Source organism: Nyctereutes procyonoides, unplaced genomic scaffold (assembly GCF_905146905.1).
Source record: "Nyctereutes procyonoides isolate TBG_1078 unplaced genomic scaffold, NYPRO_anot_genome, whole genome shotgun sequence".
Classification (NCBI taxonomy): domain Eukaryota; kingdom Metazoa; phylum Chordata; class Mammalia; order Carnivora; family Canidae; genus Nyctereutes; species Nyctereutes procyonoides.
Window position 1 is genome coordinate 33,689,764 of NW_026575139.1, and position 25,125 is coordinate 33,714,888.

At 39.9% G+C, this 25,125-nt stretch overlaps 1 protein-coding gene across 3 annotated transcripts; it reads left to right on the plus strand.

Moving 5' to 3' along the window:
• The first annotated feature begins 54 nt into the window (after positions 1–54).
• ZBTB25 (zinc finger and BTB domain containing 25) lies at positions 55–24,246 on the plus strand. Of its 3 annotated transcripts, none has more exons than XM_055303803.1 (3): positions 55–89; positions 15,650–15,829; positions 18,714–24,246. In XM_055303803.1, exons 2-3 carry the CDS (start codon positions 15,657–15,659, stop codon positions 19,846–19,848), a joined length of 1,308 nt encoding a protein of 435 aa, XP_055159778.1. In that variant the 5' UTR covers positions 55–89; positions 15,650–15,656; the 3' UTR covers positions 19,849–24,246. The 3 variants fall into 3 exon arrangements, with proteins under 3 accessions (XP_055159778.1, XP_055159777.1, XP_055159776.1); XM_055303802.1 differs by lacking the exon at positions 55–89 and adding an exon at positions 790–917; XM_055303801.1 differs by lacking the exon at positions 55–89 and adding an exon at positions 1,204–1,893.
• The last annotated feature ends 879 nt before the right edge of the window (positions 24,247–25,125 follow it).

A 25,125-nucleotide genomic window follows, 5' to 3' on the forward strand; every position in this document is an offset into this window, starting at 1 on the left:
GCGTCGGGCTCCGGGGAGGCTGGCGCAACCCGCACCGCGGGGGCCGGCGCGGCGGCGGCTTTACCACCCCTCGCGCCCCTCTCCCAAGGGTAGGCTTGGGACCTCCTCCTCCTCCTGTTTGCACAGCTGGATGGGACTGGGCTCCTCCCGACTCCCCAAGGGCAGGATGCCGTTTTCCCACTCCGTCCAGATGTCAGACCCCTGCCCCGGAGGGTTCAGCAGCAGGGCGTTCCCTCGCAGTTCGCCCCTGGCGTCCTGGGGGCGCCGGCGCCCTGGTCCTGCCCCGTGCGCCGCCCGTCGGCCCGGGTCGCCCATTCCCCGCGCTCCCCCCACTCCGCCTGCCATGGGTCTGTCCGCCTCTGGCCTTGAGTCACTTCCCCCGCCATGCCCCACCCCAGCCCAGCCCGCCTCCGCTCCCGGCTCCAGCGGCTCAGCCTTCTTGGCCCCGCGCCCCCACCCCTCTCCCCGCGAACACGCGGGCGCATCCCTCCCCACCCCCACCCCACCCCCAAACTGAGGCAGTGCAGTGCTTTTGCACACCCTGGGGAAAGTCCCCGGGTCACGCGGTTGTGTGTGGGGAGCCTGTGACGCCCAGGCTCGTCTCCACGCTTCCGCCTCAAGAGTCACGACCAGGGACCGTGGCGGAGGTACCCCGAGCGCGGGCAGACCCCCGCCGGGCCACTTGAGTAGGCGGGCGGGCGCGCACGTACGCACGCACGCACACTCCGGCCCCCGCGCCCCTCGTTCCCCGGCTACCAGGCGCACGGTCACGTGGGCCCATCGCGGGGCGGCGGGCGCGGGAAGCCGCGCGAGAGCGGGCGCGGGGTGCGTGAGCCGGCGCCGCCGCGTGACGTGCGCGGCGCGGGAGCCGCCCCTCCCGCACGGAGGAGCCGGCTGGCCGCCGCGGCGGCGTCTGGGTAAGCGACGCGGCCCGGCCCCTGTGGGCTGCTCCGGGCTCAGTCCCTCCCGCCTCGAGCCGCCCGGGGCGGCGGCCTGCAGCTGCGGCGGTCGCGGGACAGATGCAAGTAGCTGGGGAGAGGGGTGTTTTGGTCCGTTTGACATGTCAATCAGGGCACTGGAGGAAAATGGCAACCGCGAGTGAGCGCTGGGCCGAGGATACGCAGAGCCGCCTTTCGCTGCCCGCAGGAGGCGGCTGCCGGGGCCTGGCCCCGCGCGGGACCCCCCCCCCACGGGCCCGCGGCGTTCGCGGGCGGCCGCGCGGCCCCTCGCGCAAGTGGGCGGGCCTCCTGCTGCAAACGGCGAGGCGCTGCGGCCACTGGCCTCTCTTCCCCGCCCCCGTTTGTGATTACCCCGTTTCTAGGGCAGGAAGTTCCTCCCCACCATAATTCATTTCTTCCTTTTTTTTCAGATTATATTAATCTCATCCTGAGTAAATCCAGTTTTTCTTTGTAAAGTCTGCCCGATCATTAACTGCTTCCCTAGCACTCGTTATTTGGAGCAATGAAGCTACTTAGGCAGCACCTAGTGCTGTACTTGGAGTTTGACAGCCTCTAACAGGTTTCATAAAGTAATGCCCATCCCCCCCCCAGGAAATTACATTTGGCATTCATTCTCCTGAGACTCAAGGGTTTTTTGTTTTGTTTTGTTTTTTGTTTTTTTGGCAAAACTGTTGATTCTCACAGGATTTTGTCAAGTGTGTAAAGCACACTTTGGGATGACAGATTTTAAAAGCTGAAAGGGGCCTACCAGGAAATCCAGTTCATCCTTCTGTTTTACAGACGAAGACACCCCGTCTAAGGAACGCGTAGTTTGAATCTAAGCCCTACACCTTTTTGAGTAACTGGACTCCAGGGTTCCAGGCCTTGGGCCCTCCACCACACCAGGAGCGCAGTGCCAGTTTAACCCACTCCCTGTAGAGACCATTTGCCAGAGGTGATTATACTTGGCTTGCTTCAGATTTTGAGAAACCAGGCTTGGCCAGTGTGTGATGGCTCTGGTGTTTTAAGGACTGGGTTTGGTATGTATCTATCTCTAGGTGGAGTAGATGGCCTGTGATGTATTTTGGGCCTCAAAGCCCATCCCCTCCAAACTTCAGCCCTATTCTCTGCAAAGAGTAACAATTGCAGCACTGGTTGCTCCCTCAGGTTAAGGCATTAACTTTTTCGTTAGCAGTCTAGATCTGTGTTGATTAAGGGTAAACTATCCATTATCAGAAATCAATTTCTTAATAGGGAGTAGGGTACCGGGATAGCACTTGGAGTAGGTTAGTTCTGATGACCGGGAGATGATCAGGAACCAGTGGAATATCACAGGGATGAGCAGCAACAAAGCAGGGAGGGGCCTCACATGACTTGCTTTACCTTTTTACCTAACCATTCCCTGAATGTCTTATTTGGAGGTAGTGGAGATGAATTCTGCTCAGGTTGTTGGCTGTTGATTGAACGCCTGCAGTGGCTAGCCACTTTCATAGATGAATTTTAAGTACCTTAACAAAAAAAAGAGGTAGTGTTTTCTCTATGTTACAAACAAGGAAACAGCCTCAGAGATTTACCTGGCTGTCTATGATGCTGTCATTTGCAGTAGAACTCAAGGCTAGATCACTTATCTCCCAAGTCCAGTCAGTGCTCTTTTGCATTGTATCTTGCTACCACTTCAAGCCAGGAAAGGGATGAGAGAATCGCCTGTGGCTGATTTATTGGCGCCTGTGGTTGCCCAGAGAGGCTGAGCAGGACTTTCAGCTGCCCTCTTTGCCTTAGAAAATGGAGCTGTGTGCTTCCACCCTATCTCCTGAGGGGAATGCGCAGGAGCCAGGCTGTCTAGCTGGGGAGGAGGGGCCCAAGAGTCTTGGCCGTAAAATATCCTGGCAAGGGCAGTGCTGGGAAGTGTTGCATAATGCCCTCCCCACCACTGAACCAAAGTGATTTATTTACTATGGCCCGTAGGTGGTGCTTGACCATCTTGTTAAAGAAAAACTTGTCCTTTTCATAATAATAGGGCCATAATAGAGTTAGGGGTTTTAAATTATTGCAGGGTTTGTTTGTTTTTTTTTTCCTTGTCTTAAAAAAGCAGTGCAGGTGCTCTTATCTTGATAAATTATAAAGTACTTCTACACCACTTCCTGTGCCCCTCTTCTGCTTCTTTATTCCAGATTGCATGTGAATTTCAATCTTTTAGGAGAAGGAAGTTAAGAAAAATACTACTCCAGTTTATTGTTACCAGCGCAGGTTATGTAGTCAGACCTAGCTTTCGATCCCCACTTTATACTATCTTCTAGCTGTGTGTTCTAAGCCTACGTTTTTCCTCATGTGTAAAATAGAAATAAAAATAACACATAGTCAAGATGAGGATGAAAAGAATGTTCATAGAGCACTTAGCACAAGGCCTTGCATGTAGTACTTACTCATTATAATAGTAACTATTTTAACTAGAACAGTATTATTCCCTCTAGGATAGGAAAGATACTGCTACTTGAACTTAGGGAGAGTAGAGGAAGAGGGAAGTATTTGAAACAAACATCAGTGTCAGGATTAGTAATTGAATTTATTCACACATCTGCTTTCCCTTTGCTATCAGGAATTTTTCTTTCTTTTTAAGTGAACAAAAGGTGTTAATATTATTGTTATTTTTGAAATTTTTCTAAATCATTTCTTAACTGTACATATCAATCATACAATGACTTTTTGTTCCTTGTGAAAAACTCCAAGCACTTTAAGCAAAGGGCTTCATTAACCAATGTGGATAACGTGTTTGTGGAGCATTCTGCGGCAAAGGAAGTATTGGTTCACCTATATTCAGAAGTTATAATTATTCTTGTTTGTACTGTATTCTAGGTCTGTACTAGCATCGTTGTTATCCAACTTCCTACTGTCCTTTGAGTACCTTATTTTTTTTTTTTTTTAGTAGACTAAGAATTCTTTTCCTTCACAGGGTTCTGATTTTTTTAAGGTTCACTAGCAGTTTGCACTCACCAGTGTTAACACTCTTGTTTGCCTGGTGCTGTGGCTTTATCAGGCATCCCACATGTTGGTTAGATGGTTAGAGATGTAGTAGGCTGGCCGTGTCTGGCAACAGGCAGGCCCCAAACTAACGTTTCCCTGTTCCGTTAAAGGTTTCTAGAGCATAACTGCTCTTCCTGTGTCATCTACCACCTCTGCTTCTTACCCTGTTCTCTAATATTTTCATGAGCAGATGCCTGGAATTACTGCAGATTTTATCTCAATATTTTCAGGTTTGCAATTTCCATATGTCTTCAGATGTTATGAAAATAGGCATAATGGTGCATGAGAGTAAATACCTCTTTTCCCTAAGTACTTTTTTAGAAGAAGTCTGAAAATGATGTGTACCTCCTTTGCCCCCAGTGCCCAATTTACTAGTTTGGGAGCACTTTTGTTTCTTAGAGTCTGGCTCATTTTTTTGTTTGTTTGTTTGTTTAAAGTCACAATTAGAATTACAATAGTTGATTCTTGTTCATTTAATTAATTGGTGTAATCCCCACAATTGCTTTTTTTTCTCTGTAATTTTACAGTGTGAAATATTTTCTTCAGTTTCCTTGGTTCCCTTCTAACATAGTGGTTCTTAACTGAGGCATCATATTAGAACCACCTGAAGAGTATTTTTAAAAAGGATCTGAGCCTCACTCTCAGCAGTTCTGTTTGGGTTGGTCTGGAGTAGGACGCAGACATCAGTACAACTCTGCATTGAAAACTTTACAGGGCATGATAAGAGCTACTATTCCATGATAAAATGATTTCTGCAAACAGTCTTTCTCTAGGTTATAAAATGTTATACCTCCATAATCATGTGAAAGTACAATTAAAAAGTTAAAATCATTGTATAAAGTCTGTTATCACGTGGCACTTTGAATATTTCTGTTTTTACCTTTGTATTTATAGCCATGAGTAAGTATCTCAAAAAAGCTGTACACATTCCTCTGCCAACTTTGTCTCCTTGTCTTAATGATAATTAATAATAAAGTCACAGTGGTAGGAACCACAGAGAAAATATCTAAGACTGTTTATTTTCTACAAAAAGAGATGTCTTACTCCATTTGTCCCATTTTTATTGAAGATTCTTACAGCCTCAGAGAATGAAAAACTGTGTAAATGAAAAGCTATCGTCTGACTATCGTAGATCTGAGAATCCAATCTAATACAGTAGATTTTTTAAAAATAAGTAAAAATCAAAAGGTGTTAAATTTCAAGTTAACTTTGAATTAAACAAAAATAGATACTGGTATAAAGCTGTTCTAGTTTATTTAGTTTGAGCTAATACAGTTACTGCAATTCAGTTAGTAAACAAGGTTTTGTAGTCTCTCTTAAATACCAATACTAATTCTATTAGTACAGTATAAATATCACTTTGATGATAGATAAGGCATCTTAAGATGAAGCACTCTTTCATTTTGGCTCTCGTATTTGTAAATATAAAATGATCAATTATTTTTCTGCAACTTCTCTCACATTTTAAAATTTCCACCCAAAATTGTTAAATAAAACTTCTAAGATCTTTCTGTATGCATAGGAATCTTTGGCTATTCCACATACTAGAGAAGATAATATTGATAGTCAAAGAAATGATGAATGGGGATCCCTGGGTGGCGCAGCGGTTTGGCGCCTGCCTTTGGCCCAGGGCGCGATCCTGGAGACCCGGGATCGAGTCCCACATCGGGCTCCTGGTGCTTGGAGCCTGCTTCTCCCTCTGCCTGTGTCTCTGCCTCTCTCTCTCTCTCTCTCTCTCTCTCTCTCTCTCTCCCTCTGTCTCTGTGACTATCATAAATAAATAAAAAAATTAAAAAAAAAGAAATGATGAATGAAGGCTTTATGAAAAACCTAGCTAATAATTTTGCAAAGTAGGTCAATTAGAAAATGTTTTTTAATAACTTTGTGATGGATTGGCTTTATTGAGCTAAAATAAAATCTGGTTGTGTTACCTTAAAACATCAAGGTCTATTTTTTTTTTTAAAGATTTTATTTACTTATTCGTGAGAGAGACAGAGAGAGGCAGAGACAGGAGAAACAGGTTCCATTCAAGGAGCCCGATATGGGACTCGATTCTGGGACTCCGGGATCACCTCATGCCCTGAGCCAAAAGGAGATGCTCAACCGCTGACCCACCCAGGTGTCGTCCCTCAAAGGTCTATTATACAGAGAAGTTTGAACCTATTATGTATCTAAGTTGTGTGTGGGTTTTTTTTTTTTTTTAGGAGATCTGAATTTGTTTCATTTTATAAATTCGGAAAAATTTCCCCCTTATTCTATTCAATATATTTGCAAACCTTGCCATCAGTATGTATGTTAAAAGTTTTTTTTTTTAGTTTATTTTTTTAAGATATTATTTATTCATGAGAGACACAGAGAGAGAGGCAGAGACATAAGCAGAGGTAGAAGCAGGCTCCATGCAGGGCTCCCAATGTGGGACTCTGATCCCTGGACTCCAGGATAATGCCCTGAGCCGAAGGCAGATGCTTAACTGCTGAGCCACTCAGGCGTCCCACGTTGAAAGTTTCAGACGGAGATTTTGAAGAAAGAGCATGAGTTTAAGGTCAGCCTGGAATACTACAAGCACCATTTAATGGCAAGTTATTTGACTTTGGGTACCTTCCCACCTTCTTCTTTGCACCTATGGTTCCTCAAAAATAAAATGGAACTAATATAGTACCTGCTCTAGTACCGCATAGGATTAAAACAAGATGCCTGGGTCACTCAATAGTTGAGCGTCTGCCTTTGGCTCAGGTTGTGATCCTGGGGTCTTGGGATCAAGTCCCACATTGGGCTCCCCACAAGGAGCCTACTTCTCCCTATGCCTATGTCTCTGCCCCTCTCTGTTTCATAAATAAATAAATAAATAAATAAATAAATAAATAAATAAATAAATAAATCTATCTTTAAAAAAAATAGCATAGGGCAGAGATTCTCAAAGTATGGTTCAAGGACCCCCCAGAGGTTCCTGACATCTTTTTAGCATCTGCAAGCATCTTATTTTTGCACGGCCCAAATTTCCTAATATACTTGAATCAAAACAACATGTGGTATCAGATTGAACACAGAATCAAGGAATCCAGCTGTATTTTTTAAAGCCAGGTATTAAAAGAGGACTGTAAAATATAAAACCGTGCTACCCTTTGCACTTAAAAAATAGATGTGGTTATTTTTTAGAAATAAATATTTTATGTCAATATATGATGGGTTTATTATTTTAAATGAATTTAAAAATTTAAAATGTCTCACTTTTAATTTTTTATATGGTAAATACTGATAACTACAACCTGCATAACCAACAGCTCTTTGCAATTCTTAATACTCTTCTTAAGAGTGTAAATGGATCCTGAGCCCAGAACTTTTTAGAACTGATAAAGGGTAATAACGGCTGAGTAGTTCCTATTGGAACAATTCTGAACTAGAAACTACATTTGACCCTTGAACAGTGTGGGGATGAGGGACCCCAACACTCCTACACAGTCAGATATCTGCGTTTAACTTGACACTGCCCCCTCCCCAAGCTTAACTACCAATAGCCTATTGTTGACTGGAAGCCTTACTAATAGCATAAACAGTCAATTAACATATTTTGTATGTTACATGTATTATATACTATATTCTTGTAATAAAATAGGCTAGAGAAAAGAAAACGTTATTAAAATCATAAGGAAGGGGCACCTGGCTGGCTCTGTAGAGTGTGACACTCTCAATCTCAGGGTTGTGAGTTCAAGCCCCAAGTTGGCCTAGAGCTTACTTAAAAAAAAAAAAAAGAAATCACAAGGAAAAGAATATACATGTACAGTACTGTACTGTGTTTATAAAAAATCTTCCTATAAGTGGACTCATGCAGTTCAAACTGATGTAGTTCAAGGGTCAACTGTATAAACTGAGAAAGCTTTAGAATCTTACCAGATGGCATTTGAAAGTGACAAAAATCAGGCAGAAACTGGAATGAGGTTTATACTTGGGAGAAAGGAACAGCAGTGGGTAAGTTTCCATTTCTATGGCTTTTGTACTGAGAGAAGGCTCTAGTTGGTGACAGGAGGAACTGGCTAAACTTAGGTTAATAACCTGTAATCTTACACGCTTGAATAAAAGAGGACAGTTTAGCATGACCACAGAGCTGGAAAGAAAAGGAAAATCCTAGAAAGGATGCTGGAGGAACCCCAAATATTGTGTATAATTAAGCTTGAATCTTTTGCCAACCCCTAAACTTACACGTATGTTGAACCTCCATACAGCACACCAACAATTAAAAAAAACCAAAGGAGAGGCAAAATTTGGAGTTTAAGTCCAGCCAAGTTAACTGTAACAACAAAGGAAAAACATCAATACTTTTTGGGAGAATATTACAGAATCTAAAGTCTTTACTATAGTAATCACAATGTCTAGGATATTGTCCAAAATGAAACAGGAAACTAACACCCTAATTAATGGAGATTGACTCCAAAAGGACCCAGAGGTTGGATTTAGCAGAGCAGCTATTATGAGTATGCTCAAGAATGTAAAGTAAAATAAGGTGCTAATGTGTGAACAAATAGGAAATTTCAGCAGAGAAATAGAAAAAAAGAATGAGATGAAAATTTAAAGACCTGGAAGTATATCTGAAATTAAAAATTCAGATATACATATTGAATGAGTTTATCAAAAATGACAGTTTAATAAAATAAAAATGAACTTGTAGCTTAATAGAAAGTATCTCCTCTGAAACAAAATTTTTTTAAGATCTCTTTTTATGCCTTCATTTTTTAAAAAGATTTTATCTATTTTAGAGAAAGAGCACATCAGTGGGGGAAGGGGCAGAGAGAGAGAGAGAGAGAGAGAGAATCACAAGCAGACTCCATGGATGGAAACCAAGAGCCAGACACTCAACTGACTGACCCACCCAGGTGCCCCTGAAACAGAAAAAATATGTGAAATTTATATAAACTTGATCACTATATACTAGCATCCCTCTGCATATGGACTGACTTCATAGTATATGAATCAAAGCCATCTACAGAGTACTCAAAGATCCTCTCCTCACCTCAGCCATCTCTTCTCCATGACTGTTACACTTAGACTTTTGCTTGTGTTCCTTCTCTGGCTTCGAGAGATTCCACCACTTTCAGCCTAAAAGTTTTCTCTGAGCTGAAGCTCCCTATCATCAATGTCCTATCCTATCTGTACCTACCTTTAGGGCCTCTTCTGTCTAACATCCATTTGCAGTGAGATATTTTGCCCCTGCTACTTTTCCAGACCATTGTCAGAGCTCACTAGAAACCTCTTGGTCACCATTCTTGGGGCGTTCATAGTAGGCCTCATCCCCATATTTCTCTGCAGCACTTTCCACCGCCCCCCCTCCCACCACGGTTCTTGCTTTTCCTTTACCCACCCTTATCCTCCATTCAGTGTTAATATTTCTCCTCTTGTGTCTTTTCTGTTGTTCAAGGATTCATTCTTAGCTTTTTTCCCCTCTTCTTTTACTCAGTAGTCCTATCCACTCCTGGTGGCTTCAGCTGTGTAACTACAGAGGACCTCCTCTCCCTGTCTAGCCTTGATCTCTAGAGCCCCAGTCCTGCACAGTGTCTCCATTGATGACAAAACGTTTCTACTCAGATGTCCTGGAATGAACATCTTAAACTCACTGTGTTCAAAACAAAACTTCTCTTTTATTGAGCCAGTTTCTATGCTGCTTCTCTAGCATTCTGGTACCATGCTTTTATATTCATACCTAACACCTGACAATTCCTCCAAATATGGCCTGAAGGATGAATGAATTCTTCCAGTTGCCCAAGCTGGAATTCTGAGACTTCCCTTCAACTGTATCTTCTCTGTGCCTGACCACATCCAGTCTGGCTGCCAAGTCATGTCAATTCTATGTCGAGTGTATCTTCTTGTATTCTCATTCCCACTGCCGTTACTTGGGTATTGCAGTGGATTTCATGCTGGTCTTTATTTTTCCATACTTTTTCCTTACTACTCATTTTTTATATATTGCTACTAGAGCAGTCTTAACTCACAGGCCTGATGATGAGGATAATGATGATGATGATGACGATGGTAACTGGTATTTACTGAACACTTCCTATGGGCCTCACTATTTCTATGTGCTTATATGCATATCTTATTAAATCTATGTAACAACCTGTGAGATAGATACTGTAGTTATCTGTATTTTACAAGGACCAGAGAATTAAGCATCTTCTCAAGAGCACACAGCTAAATGACAGAATTGGAATTTTGATCCAAGCTGATTCCAGAACCCAAGCTTTAATGACTACGTCTTCTCCCTCTTGCAAAAGCATCTTAACATCGTTCATTTCAAACACAGCTGGAGTACCTTTCAGTTTTACATTGGTTCCCTGTGTGAGCTGACCACATCTCTTATTACTCACTTCCTTTTGTTTTTTCTATGCAAACTGAATTCTTCAGTTACCTATATATTCACACTCCTCCCTGTAATTCATTGTATTTTTTCCTGCCTGGAATGCTATGTTCACCTTCTGCCTGTTCATCTAAATTTTTTTTTCTTCTTCTTTTTTTTTTTTAAGATTTTATTTATTTATTCATGAGAGGCACAGAGAGAGGCAGAGACACAGGCAGAGGGAGAAGCAGGCTTCATGCAGGGAGCCCGACATGGGACTCGATCCCAGGTCTCCAGGATCACGCCCTGGGCTGAAGGTGGTGCTAAACCGCTGAGTCACCTGGCTGCCCTAAATCCAGTTCAAATGGCTTATTTTCCTTTGGGTTGCCATTGATCTTCCCTTCATGGCATGTTCTCTGAACTGCTCTTAAGACATTTACCACTTTTACTTTATATCATAATTACTACTTCTTATGTTTTGTCTCCCCTATTAGCCTGCAATCTTCTTTTTAAAAAATTTTTATTTAGGGCAGCCCAGGTGGCTCAGCGGTTTAGCGCCTGCCTTCAGTCCAGGGCGTGATCCTGGAGACATGGGATTGAGTCCCACGTTAGGCTCCCTGCATGGAGCCTGCTTCTCACTCTGCCTCTCTCTCTCTCTGTCTCTCATGAATAAATAAATAAAATCTTTAAAAATTTTTTTTACTTAAATTCAATTTAATTAACATATATTATTAGTTTCATAGGTAGAATTGAGTGAGTCATCAGTTGCATATCATACCCAGTGCTCATTACATCATGTGCCCTCCTTAATGCCCATCACCCAGTTACCCTACCCCATCCCCTCTCCCTCCTCCCCTCCAACAATGCCCAGTTTGTTCCCTATAGTTAAAAGTCTCTTATGGTTTGTCTCCCTCTCTGTTTTCCTCTTATTTTATTTTTCCTTCCTTATGTTCATCTGTTTTGTTTCTTAAATTCCACATATGAATGAGATGATATGATAATTTTCTTTCTCTGGACTTATTTTGCATAGCATAATATGCTCTAGTTTTTTTTTTTTTTACACATTTTATTTATTTATTCATGAGACACACACACACACACAGAGGCAGAGACACAGGCAGAGGGAGAAGCAGGCTCCATGCCGGGAGCCCGACGTGGGACTCGATCCTGTGTCTCCAGGATCACGCCCTGGGCTGAAGGCAGGCGCTAAACCGCTGAGCCACCTGGGCTGCCCAATACGCTCTAGTTCTTTTTTTTTTTTTTTAAATTAATTTATTTATGATAGTGAGAGAGAGAGAGAGAGAGAGAGAGAGAGAGAGAGAGGGGGGCAGAGACACAGGAGGAGGGAGAGGCAGGCTCCATGCCGGGAGCCCGACGTGGGACTCGATCCCGTGTCTCCAGGATCACGCCCCTGTGCCAAAGGCAGGCGCTAAACCGGCGAGCCACCCAGGGATCCCCAATTCGCTCTAGTTTTATCCATGTCATTGCAAATGTAAGATTTCATTCTTTTGGATCCTAAATAGTACTCCATTTTGTATATATGTACCACATCTTTATCCATTCATCAGTTGATGAACATCTGGGCTCTTAATATTTTGACAATTTTGGACATTGCTGCTATAAACATTGGGGTGCATGTTAGCCTGCAGTCGTCTTGGTTGCATCATATATGTAATTTTTTCTGTCCCTACACCTTGTATATAATGCATATTTTCAAATATTTTTTTCTTTTCTTTTTTTTAAGATTCTATTTGAGAGAGTGAGCATGAGAGCACATGAACAGGGCAGAGGGAGAGGGAGAAGGAGGGCTCCCTTGCTTAGCAGGGAGCCCAATGTGGGGCTTGATCACAGGACCCTGGTATCATGACCTGAACCAAAGGTAGATTAACCAACTGAGCCAATTTCTTTATTAAATTTCTCTTTAAAAAATATGTTCAGTAAGTGGAGAATTTAACTGTTACTCATAGACCATTAACCACAAGATTTTTGTATATGTGGCTTTTTAATGTGCCCTTTCTCATTTCCATGTGGTTCAATAGTTCATTATACTAATGAACTATATATATATATATATATATATATATATATATATATATATATATATATATATGTATGTATGTATATAGATAGATCTGGTGAAAACGTTTATGATCTGAGGTTTTGTTTTTTTAAACAATTCATAAGACTAGTTTAAACTACTTCAATTTGAACCATTTCATTGAATCTAAGACATGTTTTTCATATGGTGAAATCCCCAGTATACAGTTTTATTTTGGTTTTTAAATCTCTCTATAAATTGGTGATGTTTTAGAATCTGGGTAATGCAGTGAATACAATAAATAGTGACTTTTAGTTAAATGGCCGTTTGGAACAATACAATTTGGAGTTTGGTTTAGGCTCAGGTGTCTGTTGGTTCTGTTATTTTGTTACTTTTTTTTCTGTTACTTTTTATTTCATTACTGCTTAAAGGCTTATAAAATGAGGTGGTAAGGACTAAGAGTTTTTTATTTTTTTATTTTTATTTTTTTTTTTTAATTTTTATTTATTTATGATAGTCACACACACACACAGAGAGAGAGAGAGGCGCAAAGACATAGGCAGAGGGAGAAGCAGGCTCCATGCACTGGGAGCCCGACGTGGGATTCGATCCCGGGTCTCCAGGATCGCGCCCTGGGCCAAAGGCAGGCGCCAAACCGCTGCGCCACCCAGGGATCCCGAGTTTTTTATTTTTTAATTGGGGGAAGATTGGGAGAAATTTAATGTTGGAGTAAGTAGAATTCAAAAAAGTACTGTATGAATAGAATTAAAAGCAAGTTGCAAGATTCCTGAAGTACAATATTATTTATATAAATTTTAAAACATGCAAAATAATACCATACTTTCATAAGTGATGTGTGCAGGTGCAGTAAGAACATGGTGATGTTACAAGATAGTTAGAAACACCAAAATCAGGATGGATTCTGAAGTAGAATTTGCCTTTGGAGGCAAAATAGTGGGTAGTTAGAATGAAGGAGAGATGGCAGGGGGTCTCTACCACCTTTGTAATTTTTACTTTATGTGCTCAGGGTGCCTGGCTGGCTGCATGTTTGTGACATTGATCTCTGTACCTATTTATCTATCTGAAATATTTCATAATTTTTTAAAAAGAGAGGGAAAGGAATACGTGTTGGTATGTGTTTATGATGTTAAACTTCAATAAAAGGATATAAGTTCAGGGCACCTGGGTGGCTCAGTTGGTTAAGTATCTGATTCTTGATTTTGGCTCAGGTCATGATCTCAGTGTCCAGAGATCGAGCCCCACATCAGGCTCCACACTCAACACACAGTCTGCTTAAGACCCTCTCCCTCAGGACGCCTGGGTGGCTCAGCGGTTGAGCCTTTCCCTTCCCTCAAAAAGTGATCCTGGAGTCCCGGGATTGAGTTCCATTTTGGGCTCCCTGCATGGAGCCTGCTTCTCCTGTCTCTGCTTTTCTCTCTGCCTCTGTGGCTCTCATGAATAATTAATAAAATCTTAAAAAAAAAAAAAAGTTTCCTCTCCTGCTCCTTCTGATTTCCACACCCCAGCTCGCTCGTTCGTTCTCTCTCAAAAAGAAAAAAAGGATTTCAGTTTAAGCCATACAATTCCTCCCATCGTGCTCCCTTGTTTCCCTCCAGAAGCAAACATTTTACTTATTTCTTTGAAATTTTCCAGAGATGTGTACACATACATATATTTATGTATGTTTCTCCCCCACCTTTAAAAATAACCACTCCACCCCTTTTGCATAGTCTTTTCTGAACAATTTTACACTTTGCTTTTTTTTTTTTACTTAATATATCCTGGGGATTATTCCATATCAGTACATTAAATATGTAGTTTTAATAAAAATAGAAATAACCTTTTATTTAGCCTAGACTTTATTCATTAATAAGTATTTGTTTCTGTATCAGATTTGTGTAAGCAAATTAAGCAGCAGAAAATCTGGGTTTCTCATTGATTCCTCTTTCCAAATGTTCTTGAGGCTTCTCTGGGTGTCTTGATGTATAATCTGACCGTTCCATAGGCATCTCCAGTTTGTTGGTCATGTTCCCTCTGGAAGGCAGAAAGAGAGGACATTTGGGTTCTAGAGCACAGTGCCTGGGTTTGAATCCCCTGCTCTGCCGCTTACTTGCTGTGTGACTTGAGTAAATTAACTCTACTGTTTCAGTTTCTCCATCTGTAAGATGCATTGAATATTCCCTTTCTTGTACAGTCATATTGAGAATTAAATGAATCAAGAGTGCCTGACACACAGGAAGCACTGTAAGTGTTAGCTAGTTTTATTATATTATTGATCACTCAGCTGTCTGCTGCCCACGCTGCGGCCAATCTCCAGACAGCTAACCCCACACTCTCGTCACTGATCTCCATTGACGTTGGTCTCTGGATAGTGAGGAACTTCATTCTCTTTTTCAGAACCTGCTCTTTTAGAGAAGGTTCTCACAGCTGGCCAGTGATTTATACCATAGCTGCTTTCTCCCTAAAGCTCCAGGGCTGTCTACACAGTTGGGGTGGTGGAGGTGGTGAAGCAGAGCCTTCCACCTGCCTGGAACTATGGCATTCTTGAGTGCCCTTGCAGCTCACACTAGACTTCTCTGCCAGACTTCTGCATGTTCTTCATGTGGGATTCTTCCTCAGACCCGTGGCCCCATTCTGTATTATTCCTTCAGGGGCCTCCATGCTTGTATGTGTCTGAATCCAGTCAATATCAGGGTTTAGGCTCTTTACATTGGGTTCCTGGGGTCCCATGTAAATCAGGGAATGTGGCTTAAGGGCTCCTGAATGTACCGTGACTGATACGTTTCCCATATATATTGTATGATAGGAGGTCAGTGTACCCTGAGCACACAGAGGAACCCTACGGAGCCATAACAGCTCTAGCCCAGCCAGGACTGTGATATGTTATGAACAGTTACAGCTACCATTTGAATAGGCTTCCATGACAAGGTGCTTTTCACAAGGTGCTTTTCACAACTCATTTAGCCCTGAGGAAGGGGTCAGCATCTCATTCCCATTTTCCAGTGAGCAAACAGGACTAGAAATGTAGAGAGATATATTTAAAAAAAAAAAAAAAAACCCAGACAGACCTTCCTTTTGCTTCTATGTCACTCATAGCAAGCTACCTTCTTACCAGATGAAAAAAAATTCCCATATTTTGCAGTTTTAGCAGAATTGATATTTTTATAATGAGATATCATGTTAGCTAGGTTTGGGGTGAAATTAACAGTATTAAAAACTATTGAATAATTTCATTTAAATTTAGATCTCCGTGTACTCTGTAGGTTTGTGTAAACTGTAGCTAATTTTGTAAAAAAAAAAAAAAAAAAAAATTGTCCTTTTTCTCAGAGCCACAATGGACACAGCTAGCCATAGCCTTGTCCTTCTGCAGCAGCTGAACATGCAGCGAGAATTTGGTTTTCTGTGTGATTGCACAGTTGCCATTGGAGATGTTTACTTCAAAGCCCACAGAGCAGTGCTTGCTGCTTTTTCTAACTATTTCAAGATGATATTCATTCACCAAACAAGGTAAGGATGTACTTTTGTAAATCAGAAGAGTTTCTAATCTTGTAATATAGCTAAGCCTTATTATAATATCATTTGGGAGATTCTTTGTTATGGGGTCACCTTAAGAAATAAAAAAAATTATATATATATATGTATGTATTTTAACACACCCAGCAATTCATCTCAGTGTGTAGGATCCATGGTGGAAGGTAAAAATGAAAACAATAATAGTTAAAAGTTATTGAAGGCTTATCCCATACCCAAGCACTAAGTATTTACCTAATGTACATTCTACTATAATCCATACTATTTTAGAGAAAAGGAAACTGAGACTGAATGAAGTAACTGACCCATGTAGGATTATACAGGTAATAAGTTATCCTCAAATGCAGGTCTTTTCCTTTAAAGATCTATGTTCTAAGTTGTTGATATCAATTCTATAACACTTTCATAGCAAGGGTGGAATGTTATAATTCTACCCACCTTATATTCCATATTACAGTTCAGCAGATATTTTTTTCAAATACTTTTTTCAAAAAGTGTTGATTTTTTGAATTTCAGTTATCCCAACATGATAGATAGAGAGAGGACAGGAAAATTGTATTCAGATTCTGAGCTCTTAAAGAATAGTTTTAATCCATCCTAGGTTAAAAGTCAAAAGAAGTCACTGTTTGTTTTTTTTAATTCTCTGTTTTTTTAAAGGACCTTGCATGAAATACTTAGGAGTCTACCTTCAGTTACACATTTTTATTTACCTGTTCATTCATTTAAATATTTGTTGGGTATTTACATGTCAGCACTGTGTTAGACCCCAGTAACAGGCTAGTAATGCTCCCTGTCTTCAAGGGCTCATAGTTTAGTAGAGAGATAATATGTGTAAAGAAAACAGTCACAATGTAATTGATCTGTCTATGCCTCAGTTTCCTTCTCTGTAAAACACTGGCATAGTATGTATACTCACCCCATGGTGTTGAGATTAAATGGATTAATAGTATTAAAATACATAGTACAGAGCTTTATACTGTCATCTACTGTTTAATCAATAATTAATGTGATATGTCTATAATAGAAGTGTTGTACAAGATAGAGTGTCAGCAGCCCTATTTTGAGAAGGCTGATCTAGGCTTTACAGAAGCCCTGAATCTTGAAAGATCAGTAGGAGTTTTTTGGATATTGTAAAGGAATGCAGGAAAGCACACTACAGGCAAAGGGAGAAGGTACATGAAAACATAGGCAGATATGAACCACAGTAGTACATTCAGGAAACCAAGTAGATCAGAATGATTGGAATGCGTGGCACAAAGTGGGGAGATAGTTGGAATGGGGGACAGGTCATGGGTAGTGTCAATGTAGAAATTAGATTAGAAACAGTGCCTTCACATCAGTCTCATCTAAGAGCTATGAGTTAGTTGAGCTCTCAGAGCCCCTGCTGTGTACCAGGCACCATGCTAAACTAAATCCAAGAGATACAAATGTGTTAGGCCTGCTATGTGATATCTCTGTTGAGCAACTAAAAATCTCAGGTAACAGCTCTGTGCTGATAGAAAATAAAAAAACCCTGCCACAGACCCTGGAAAAGGGTGGGTGAGAGTTAAGAGTAAAACCCAGGAGGGAATCCTGAGATATGGGGACTAAGAAATGGATTGCCAGCATCTGACACCCTGTGCACTCTGAAGCATTGACATGAACTTTTGCTTCAGGGAAGGTAAGTCCATTGACTAATTGTTGGTTGACATCCAGTGCTTCCCTCAGGTTCTCTTTATCCTAATTTTTCAGAGTGTTTCCTGATTTCTTGTTACCCTGCTATTTGTATCTATCATCTGAATTCTAGGTTCATATTTAAAAATTGAGCTTGGGGTTATTTTAAAGCTTTTCAAACTTACACCTATATTCATTTGTGATTTAAAGAATAGGCATATTAAGATAGTTTGGAAGCCAAAATAGGATTAGTGTATTTAAATTCTAAATATTACCGATTTTAATAGATCCTTTTAAAATTTTAAATATTTCTTATTTTGGTAAAATATATATAACATAATATTTGCCATTTTAACTATTTTAATCATACAATTCTTTGGCATTAAGTCCATTCACAATGTTGCACAACCATCACCACTTATCATTTCCAAAACTTTGCATCACCCTAAACATCAACTCTGTACCCAATTAAGCAATAACTCCCCATCTCCCCTGCCCCACCCCAAGCTCATGGTAACCTCTAATCTACTTTCTCTCTCTACAAATTTGCATATTCTAGATATTTTTTTTATAAGTGGCATCATATAAAATTTGTCCTTTTGTGTCTGGCTTATTTTACTTACCAAACGTTTTCCAGGTTCATACATGTTGCAGCATGTATCAGAACTTCATTCATTTCTATGGCTGAATAATATTCCACCATATGTATATGCCACACTTCATTTATCCATCCGTGTGTTGATGGACATTTGGGTTGTTTCCACTTTTTAGCTAACATCAATAATGCTGAAATGAACATTGGCATACAGGTGTCTATTGGGTCCATGTTTTCAGTTCTTTTGGTTATGTATTCAAAAGACTGTTGAGTTCCTTAAGAGCAGAGTATCTGTTTTATTCATCATGTTTCTCCTCCCTGGCATGTAGCATAGGGCATACCACTTAGGAGTCACTAAATGTTGAGCTAATCAGAATATCAGTGTGTGTTTCCTAACTTTAGGCAGTAGGTTGAATACATGAAGTCTTGTAGCTGGACCATAAAGCTGATGTACCATGAGCATTTAATTTTCTGTTGATATGTTTCATCAAGGCAGATTGCTCAGTTTGAACTTCTTAGGAAGAAATTGCGTTAGTCTAAGACCATATACTGCTAACTAAAAGGCCAACTGGTCGTTTCATCTTGTGTGGGTCTGTTTTTTGTTTTTAACAGTGAATGCATAAAAATACAACCAACTGACATCCAGCCTGACATATTCAGCTATTTGTTGCACATTATGTACACGGGGAAAGGGCCAAAACAGATTGTGGATCACAGTCGTTTGGAGGAAGGGATTCGATTTCTTCACGCCGACTACCTTTCTCACATTGCCACTGAAATGAATCAAGTGTTCTCACCAGAGACTGTGCAGTCCTCAAATTTGTATGGCATTCAGATCTCAACGACCCAAAAAACAGCCGTCAAACCAGGGCTGGAGGTCAAAGAAGCTCCTTCCAATAACAGTGGAAACAGAGCTGCTGTCCAGGGTGACCACCCCCAGTTGCAGCTCTCTCTTGCTATTGGGCTGGATGATGGCACTGCAGAGCAGCAGAGGGCCCATCCTGCTGCCCAGGCCCTGGAGGAGCACCAGAAACCCCCAGTGTCCATCAAGCAGGAGAGATGTGACCCAGAATCTGTGATCTCCCAGAGCCACCCCTCACCCTCATCAGAGGTGACAGGCCCCACTTTCACCGAAAGCAGTATCAAAATACACTTATGCCATTACTGTGGGGAACGTTTTGATTCCCGTAGTAACCTAAGACAACATCTCCATACCCATGTGTCTGGATCCCTCCCATTTGGTGTCCCTGCTTCCATTCTGGAAAGCAATGACCTTGGTGAAGTGCATCCACTTAATGAAAATAACGAGGCTCTTGAACGCCACAGGCTCAGCTCTTTCATTGTCAAGGAGAACGAGCAGCAGCCTGACCGCTCAAACCAGGGTGCCACAGAGCCTCTGCAGATCAGTCAAGTGTCTTTGATCTCCAAAGACACAGAGCCAGTAGAATTAAACTGTAATTTTTCCTTTTCAAGGAAAAGAAAAATCAGCTGTTCCATCTGTGGTCATAAATTTCTCCGAAAAAGCCAATTGCTAGAACACATGTATACACACAAAGGTAAAGCTTACAGATACAACCGATGCCAAAGGTTTGGCAATGCGTTAGCCCAGAGATTTCAGCCGTATTGTGACAGCTGGTCTGATGTCTCCCTGAAAGGTTCTCGCTTGTTACAAGAACAGTTAGATTCATCTTGTGCCTTAGAGTCAGAGCTCACGCAAGAAAATGTGGACACTATCCTTGTGGAGTAGCAGTTTCTCCTTCATAATTTTTATATCCATTCTAAAAAAAAATCACATGTATTTTTATTCATGGATTATTTTCCTCTTCACCTTCTATTAACTTTTTACCAGTTAGCCATAGTTTTAAGGTTGTATGTATAGTAGGTCTAATTATTGTAAGATATGTTATACATATGGCTTTTAAAATGTAACCTTCAAGTAGAGCTATGGACATTCATAAATCACAATTTAGAAATCAGAAATCAATGTAGGAATTATGGAACTTGAGACCAAATAGTTATTTATATAATTTCTAAGTTGTAGAATCAGTAAAAACCAAATTGAAAATGAAGTAAATGAAATTGTTTTTAAAGAATATCCTACACTATTATTTTAGGCTAATTTTTCACATGAATATGCCACTATGAAGACTATTTAAAACTATGTTCTGCCATATAGGAAGTTATTTTAATGCATAGCTATATGTTATGATGTATACAAATTTTGTTTTATGGTATAGCTACATATTATCATAAGTAGTTTTTATTTTTTTTCTTTTTCTTTTTTTTCATAAGTAGTTTTTAAATCACTTTTTACTTATTAGCTCTGCAGCATCTTATATGGCTTTTATTTATTTCTTGACATTGAGCATACCTCATTTTTAATTAAAAATATTTTAGTGAAAAGAGAGAAAGGGAGAAGATTCAGACATTAAAATAAAATCCCAAGGAGAGAGAAATAGGAATATACATACAGATAGATAAACACAGAGACAGAAGTTGAAATAGGTCTACACTAAACCCGGTATTGTTACCTTATTGTAGAGCATTTCCTTAACAACCATAAGAGCAATTAGAGTTGTTTGTTTGTTTGTTTGTTTTTTTATGACCATCAGTTTAAAGAGGAAAATGGTAAAATAGAAATTATCTTTCTACTCTTAGTGTCAGAGGATTTTCTAGGCTGCCTCAGTTGATGTTAATTTTCTAAGTATCACTTGAAAAAGTAATTTTTCAATGACACAGTTTTCTTTTTTTTTTTCTGGCCCATAAAACCAGCAGAGTAGATACAGTCAATGTCCTAGAATTATGTCTAAAATCCATGATAGCTTTCCCTTTGTGAATAAACTTAGCTCCCTTTTATAGCAGTGAAACTTAACACAGCTAAAACATCAGAAAAATTAAAATTGAGGGACTAAATGATAGATTCTCCTGCTTTATGTAGCTGGGGAAAAAGCTGGTCAAAGTTCACCACAAAGGATAGATCTAAATTGTTCCTGAAATGTTTAAATTTCAAAGATTAGTCAAGAATAACAAAAGAGAAAAGCTTTAAAACAGTCTCATCTTTCTTGTATGCTGTCCTGTTCAATTCAAAGCCTCACAGACATGTTTAAAAATCTGGCTTGTGAGGCTTAGAAATTATACAGAAACTCAGAGCTCCTTCATGACTGCATCCTTCTGAGGACATCTGACAGTGTCAGGGTTCAGGTTAGAAGGGAGCTCAAAGAGTAATCTAGCTTAGTCTAAGGGCACAAAGGTTTTCTGTGGGTAAACAGGTTAGGTGAATTATGAAATGATAAGTTTTTCTTGAAAGCTGAATGAAGAAACCACAGTTGAGTTTCTGCCTCAGACAAGTAACTAAAACTTCTTGGGGTCAAGATTGAGATGTGTTGAGAAAAAAATCTAGCTATTGATAGAGGATCAATTATATTGGGAGTGGCTAAAAACAAATGTGTTACACTTTGGAGTCAGAACTTCCTTGAATCTTAAGTCATTCTAGCAATTGTGCAAATTTATACTACCCTGAAAGATTTCATCTCCTAGGATGAACACAAATATTGACATTGATGTCATTATTTTAGGCTATTCAGGATATAATCCCTACCCTTCTTCAAGTACAATTTTCTCATCAGTATAACAAATTTTCTGATTTCTTTCTTCTCTGTTCTTTCCTTCTTGCTCAGTCATTAGACCTTGACATAAGAAGTATGTAGTTAAAGGGTGGGATTGGGGTGCACATGAGTTGAGGGGTAGGGCAGCAGTTCAGGGTAGAGTCTGGAGAAATTGTAAGAGTTTGCTGTGGCTGAGGGGCCATAGCAGACAACATTAATTTAAAAGTGAAATATAAAAAAAAAATGTGAAATATATCTACATTTGTTGAGTGTTAAGAATGTGATGGTTAGCTATATTTTTATCCTTATTCATATAGTTCCTTTTAATATTATAAATTCAAAGCCAATGTTCTTTTTTTAGTCTTCATAATATTCTGTTTTAGGATATGGAAAAATGTTAACTCCATTTTATAGGAAAAAAGTCCCAAGAAATAGGTTCCAGATAGCCAGTGAATAGCGATGTTGGGACTGACCCCAGTTACATTTTTTACATTCATTCAGCAGACATATATTTTTAAAATAGCTGTTACATGATCAATGCTGTGCCCTGAGTGTAATTTTTAAAGACATGGTTCCTTACTAAGAAAATCTGCTTGTATAAAAAAAGTCCTTCAGGCTAAGCCCTTTAGTTTGGATCATGTCATCTACAAAATGGAGCTATAATCTTAACCATATAATAACGGTTTGCATAATGATTACCAAGCTCTTCAAATGGGAAATGCTATATGCACCTTAATCAGTGTGTTAGGCAAATACTAAAAAGACATTTTCTTCTTGAATCAGATTAGAATTTTCCCTTCTTTACTGATCCTACATAGAGTTGTTTTCTGGAGAGAAACAGATTTGTTTCAGTATTTGTCCCGATTAGCGTATTGTCACAACTCTGGAACTTGTAAGTGTAGTTTGCCTTATAAGGGAACCAAAATCTCTTGATTTATGTGTTTTAAGATTATTATTTCTTGCTCTGCTTTTCTGATTTCCCATTAAGTGGATGTAAGCAATACCTACCTCACAGGGGTGTTGTGAGGATTTGTACTAAAATTGTGTTAAGTTTGGGGCACCTGAGTGGTTCACCCAGTTTTGATTTTGGCTTAGGTCATGGTCTCAGGGTCCTGAGATTGAGCCCCACGTTGGGCTCCATGCTGGGCGTGGAGCCCGCTTAAGATTCTTTCTCTCCATTCCTCTCCCTCTGCCCTCTACCCCCTTCTCTATAGAAAAAAAAAATGTGTTAAATTCTCTTAGTATTCTTAATAAAAACCAACCATATAAAGAAAATTACATGTATTCTATGGCTAAACCTAACCTGGATCCTAACCAGGATTCTAACCCGTAAACTCTTAGAATATCTTAGAATATACTATTTAATACTCAATTGACACAATTCTTATTTTTATTTTTAAGAAATATTCTAGAGAGAGCAATGTTGCTGGAATTCCTTTTCTACTGTAGTTTAACCACCTGTTAAAGAAGGATATTAGTCCTTTGGCATTATAGGGAATAAAATCTTTGCATTTCAGCTTCATGGAAAGTTCCCCCAAATGTATTGTTTACGCATGGAAAAAGGAAAAGAAAGCAATGGAGAAAATATCATTTTCTTTAGATCATCTAAAAAGTAAATGGGGACAAGAAATAGAGTGGGGATAATAACATTGTAATTCATTATTGGAAGTAATTCATAATGGAAAAGCCTCACTTTAAACTGAAGGAAATACATATTAATCATGGAAAAAGAGGCTGGAAAATGGTATTTCCATGTTATCTGCACAGGCAAAATCTTACTGTTGTAATCAAGATCCTTGATAAGTGTCATTTTTTTATAAGTGTCATTTTTTAGTAGTAATTGAGGTAAAATAAGTCACATGAAAAGATTTCATAATGAGATCTGTGTCTTTGTATATTTTAAACTAAATGTAGCCCTGTTGTATTTTATTATAATTAATTTTTAAATTCCTAAGAGTGAAATCAACAAATGATTGTTCTCTGCTGGACTTCCATGTTTGTATGGTTGGACTTTTTGAAAACTGGTAAGATTATACAGTCCCAAGTGTGGATGTCTTAAGTACAAGGAATCACAGACTGAGATTTTTGTCTTCAAGACCTGGAAGGATCCATTGTGCTTCAGGATGCATCTGTGCTTAGTAGGTAGTGCTCCAACGCATTTGACATTAACTGCCATTAACTCTGCTATTTTGTGCCAAATAAAGTCATTTAGTCAGACTAGATAAAATATCAACTTAAAATCATTTCAAAGAAATGTGGATTTCAAAAACATGTGCAATTTAAAAAAAAAGGTCCAGTGAAGAAATCTTCCAAGTACAAGTAACACATGGCAAATATAGGAGATTGTGGTGAATGGTGCATTGTATGGTTGAACTCTTCCACCTTGTGTGCTTTGAGTTTGCTTCAGAAACATTATTTTAGAAAGTTTTGTACCCTCTATTTGGAATGAAAACAGTGGATTTTATGTATTTTATCATGACAAATAAATTGTGACATGACCATAAACAAAACCTTTTTTTAGTCTAGCTTATACATAGTGTTCTTATTTTACAGAAGTGTCTGCCAAATATTGTCCTCCTTGCACTGGGGTAAGTCAGTCTCTGTACCAGGTAACATCTTGAATGTGTAATGCAAAATAATGCATCATAGAGCCCAGTCCTTATCAACCAGAATCTGTGTGAATAGAAAATTGGCATCCTAATCCAGTGCTTTCCAACTGCCATCTCTGGAAAGAAAGGTTAATATCTAGCCATTGTCCAGTAGTTCCCTTTGCCTTTTTTTTTCTTCCCTATTTACTGTATTTTTCTGGTAATGTAATCAACAGCAGTGGTTCTCCACCATCATGTATTAGTCTGTGTTCTCCAGAGAAACAGAATGAACAGTGTGTGTGTGCAGAGAGGGAGGGAGAGAGAGAGAGGGTGATTGGTTATAGGGCATTGGCTCACACAGATATGAGGCTGAGATGTCCCAAGATCTCTAGTTGGCAAGGTGGAGACCTGGGCCAGCTGATGGTGTTAATTCCAGTCCAAAAGCCAGCAGCCTCAAGACCCACAAGGGGAGGCAATCTGCTTTATTCAGTCTACTGATTCAAATGTTTATCTCATCCAAAAACACCTTCACAGACACACCCAGAATAATGTTTGTCCAAATATCAGCACCTGTGGCCAGTTGAAACTTAAAGTTAACCATACACAGGGTGATTCCCCTTACCACAGGGACATTTTGCAATGTAGAGATGTTTTCTGTTGTCACAACTGGGTGGGGTGGGGGGAATGTTGCTACTGGCATCCAGTGGGTAGAGGTCAGGGATGCTGCTAAACAACTCACAGTGCAGGAGACAGCCCCCACCCCCACCCCAAGGAATTATCCAGCCCAAAATATCAGTAGTGCTAAAGTTGACTAATCCTGGCCGAAAAGCT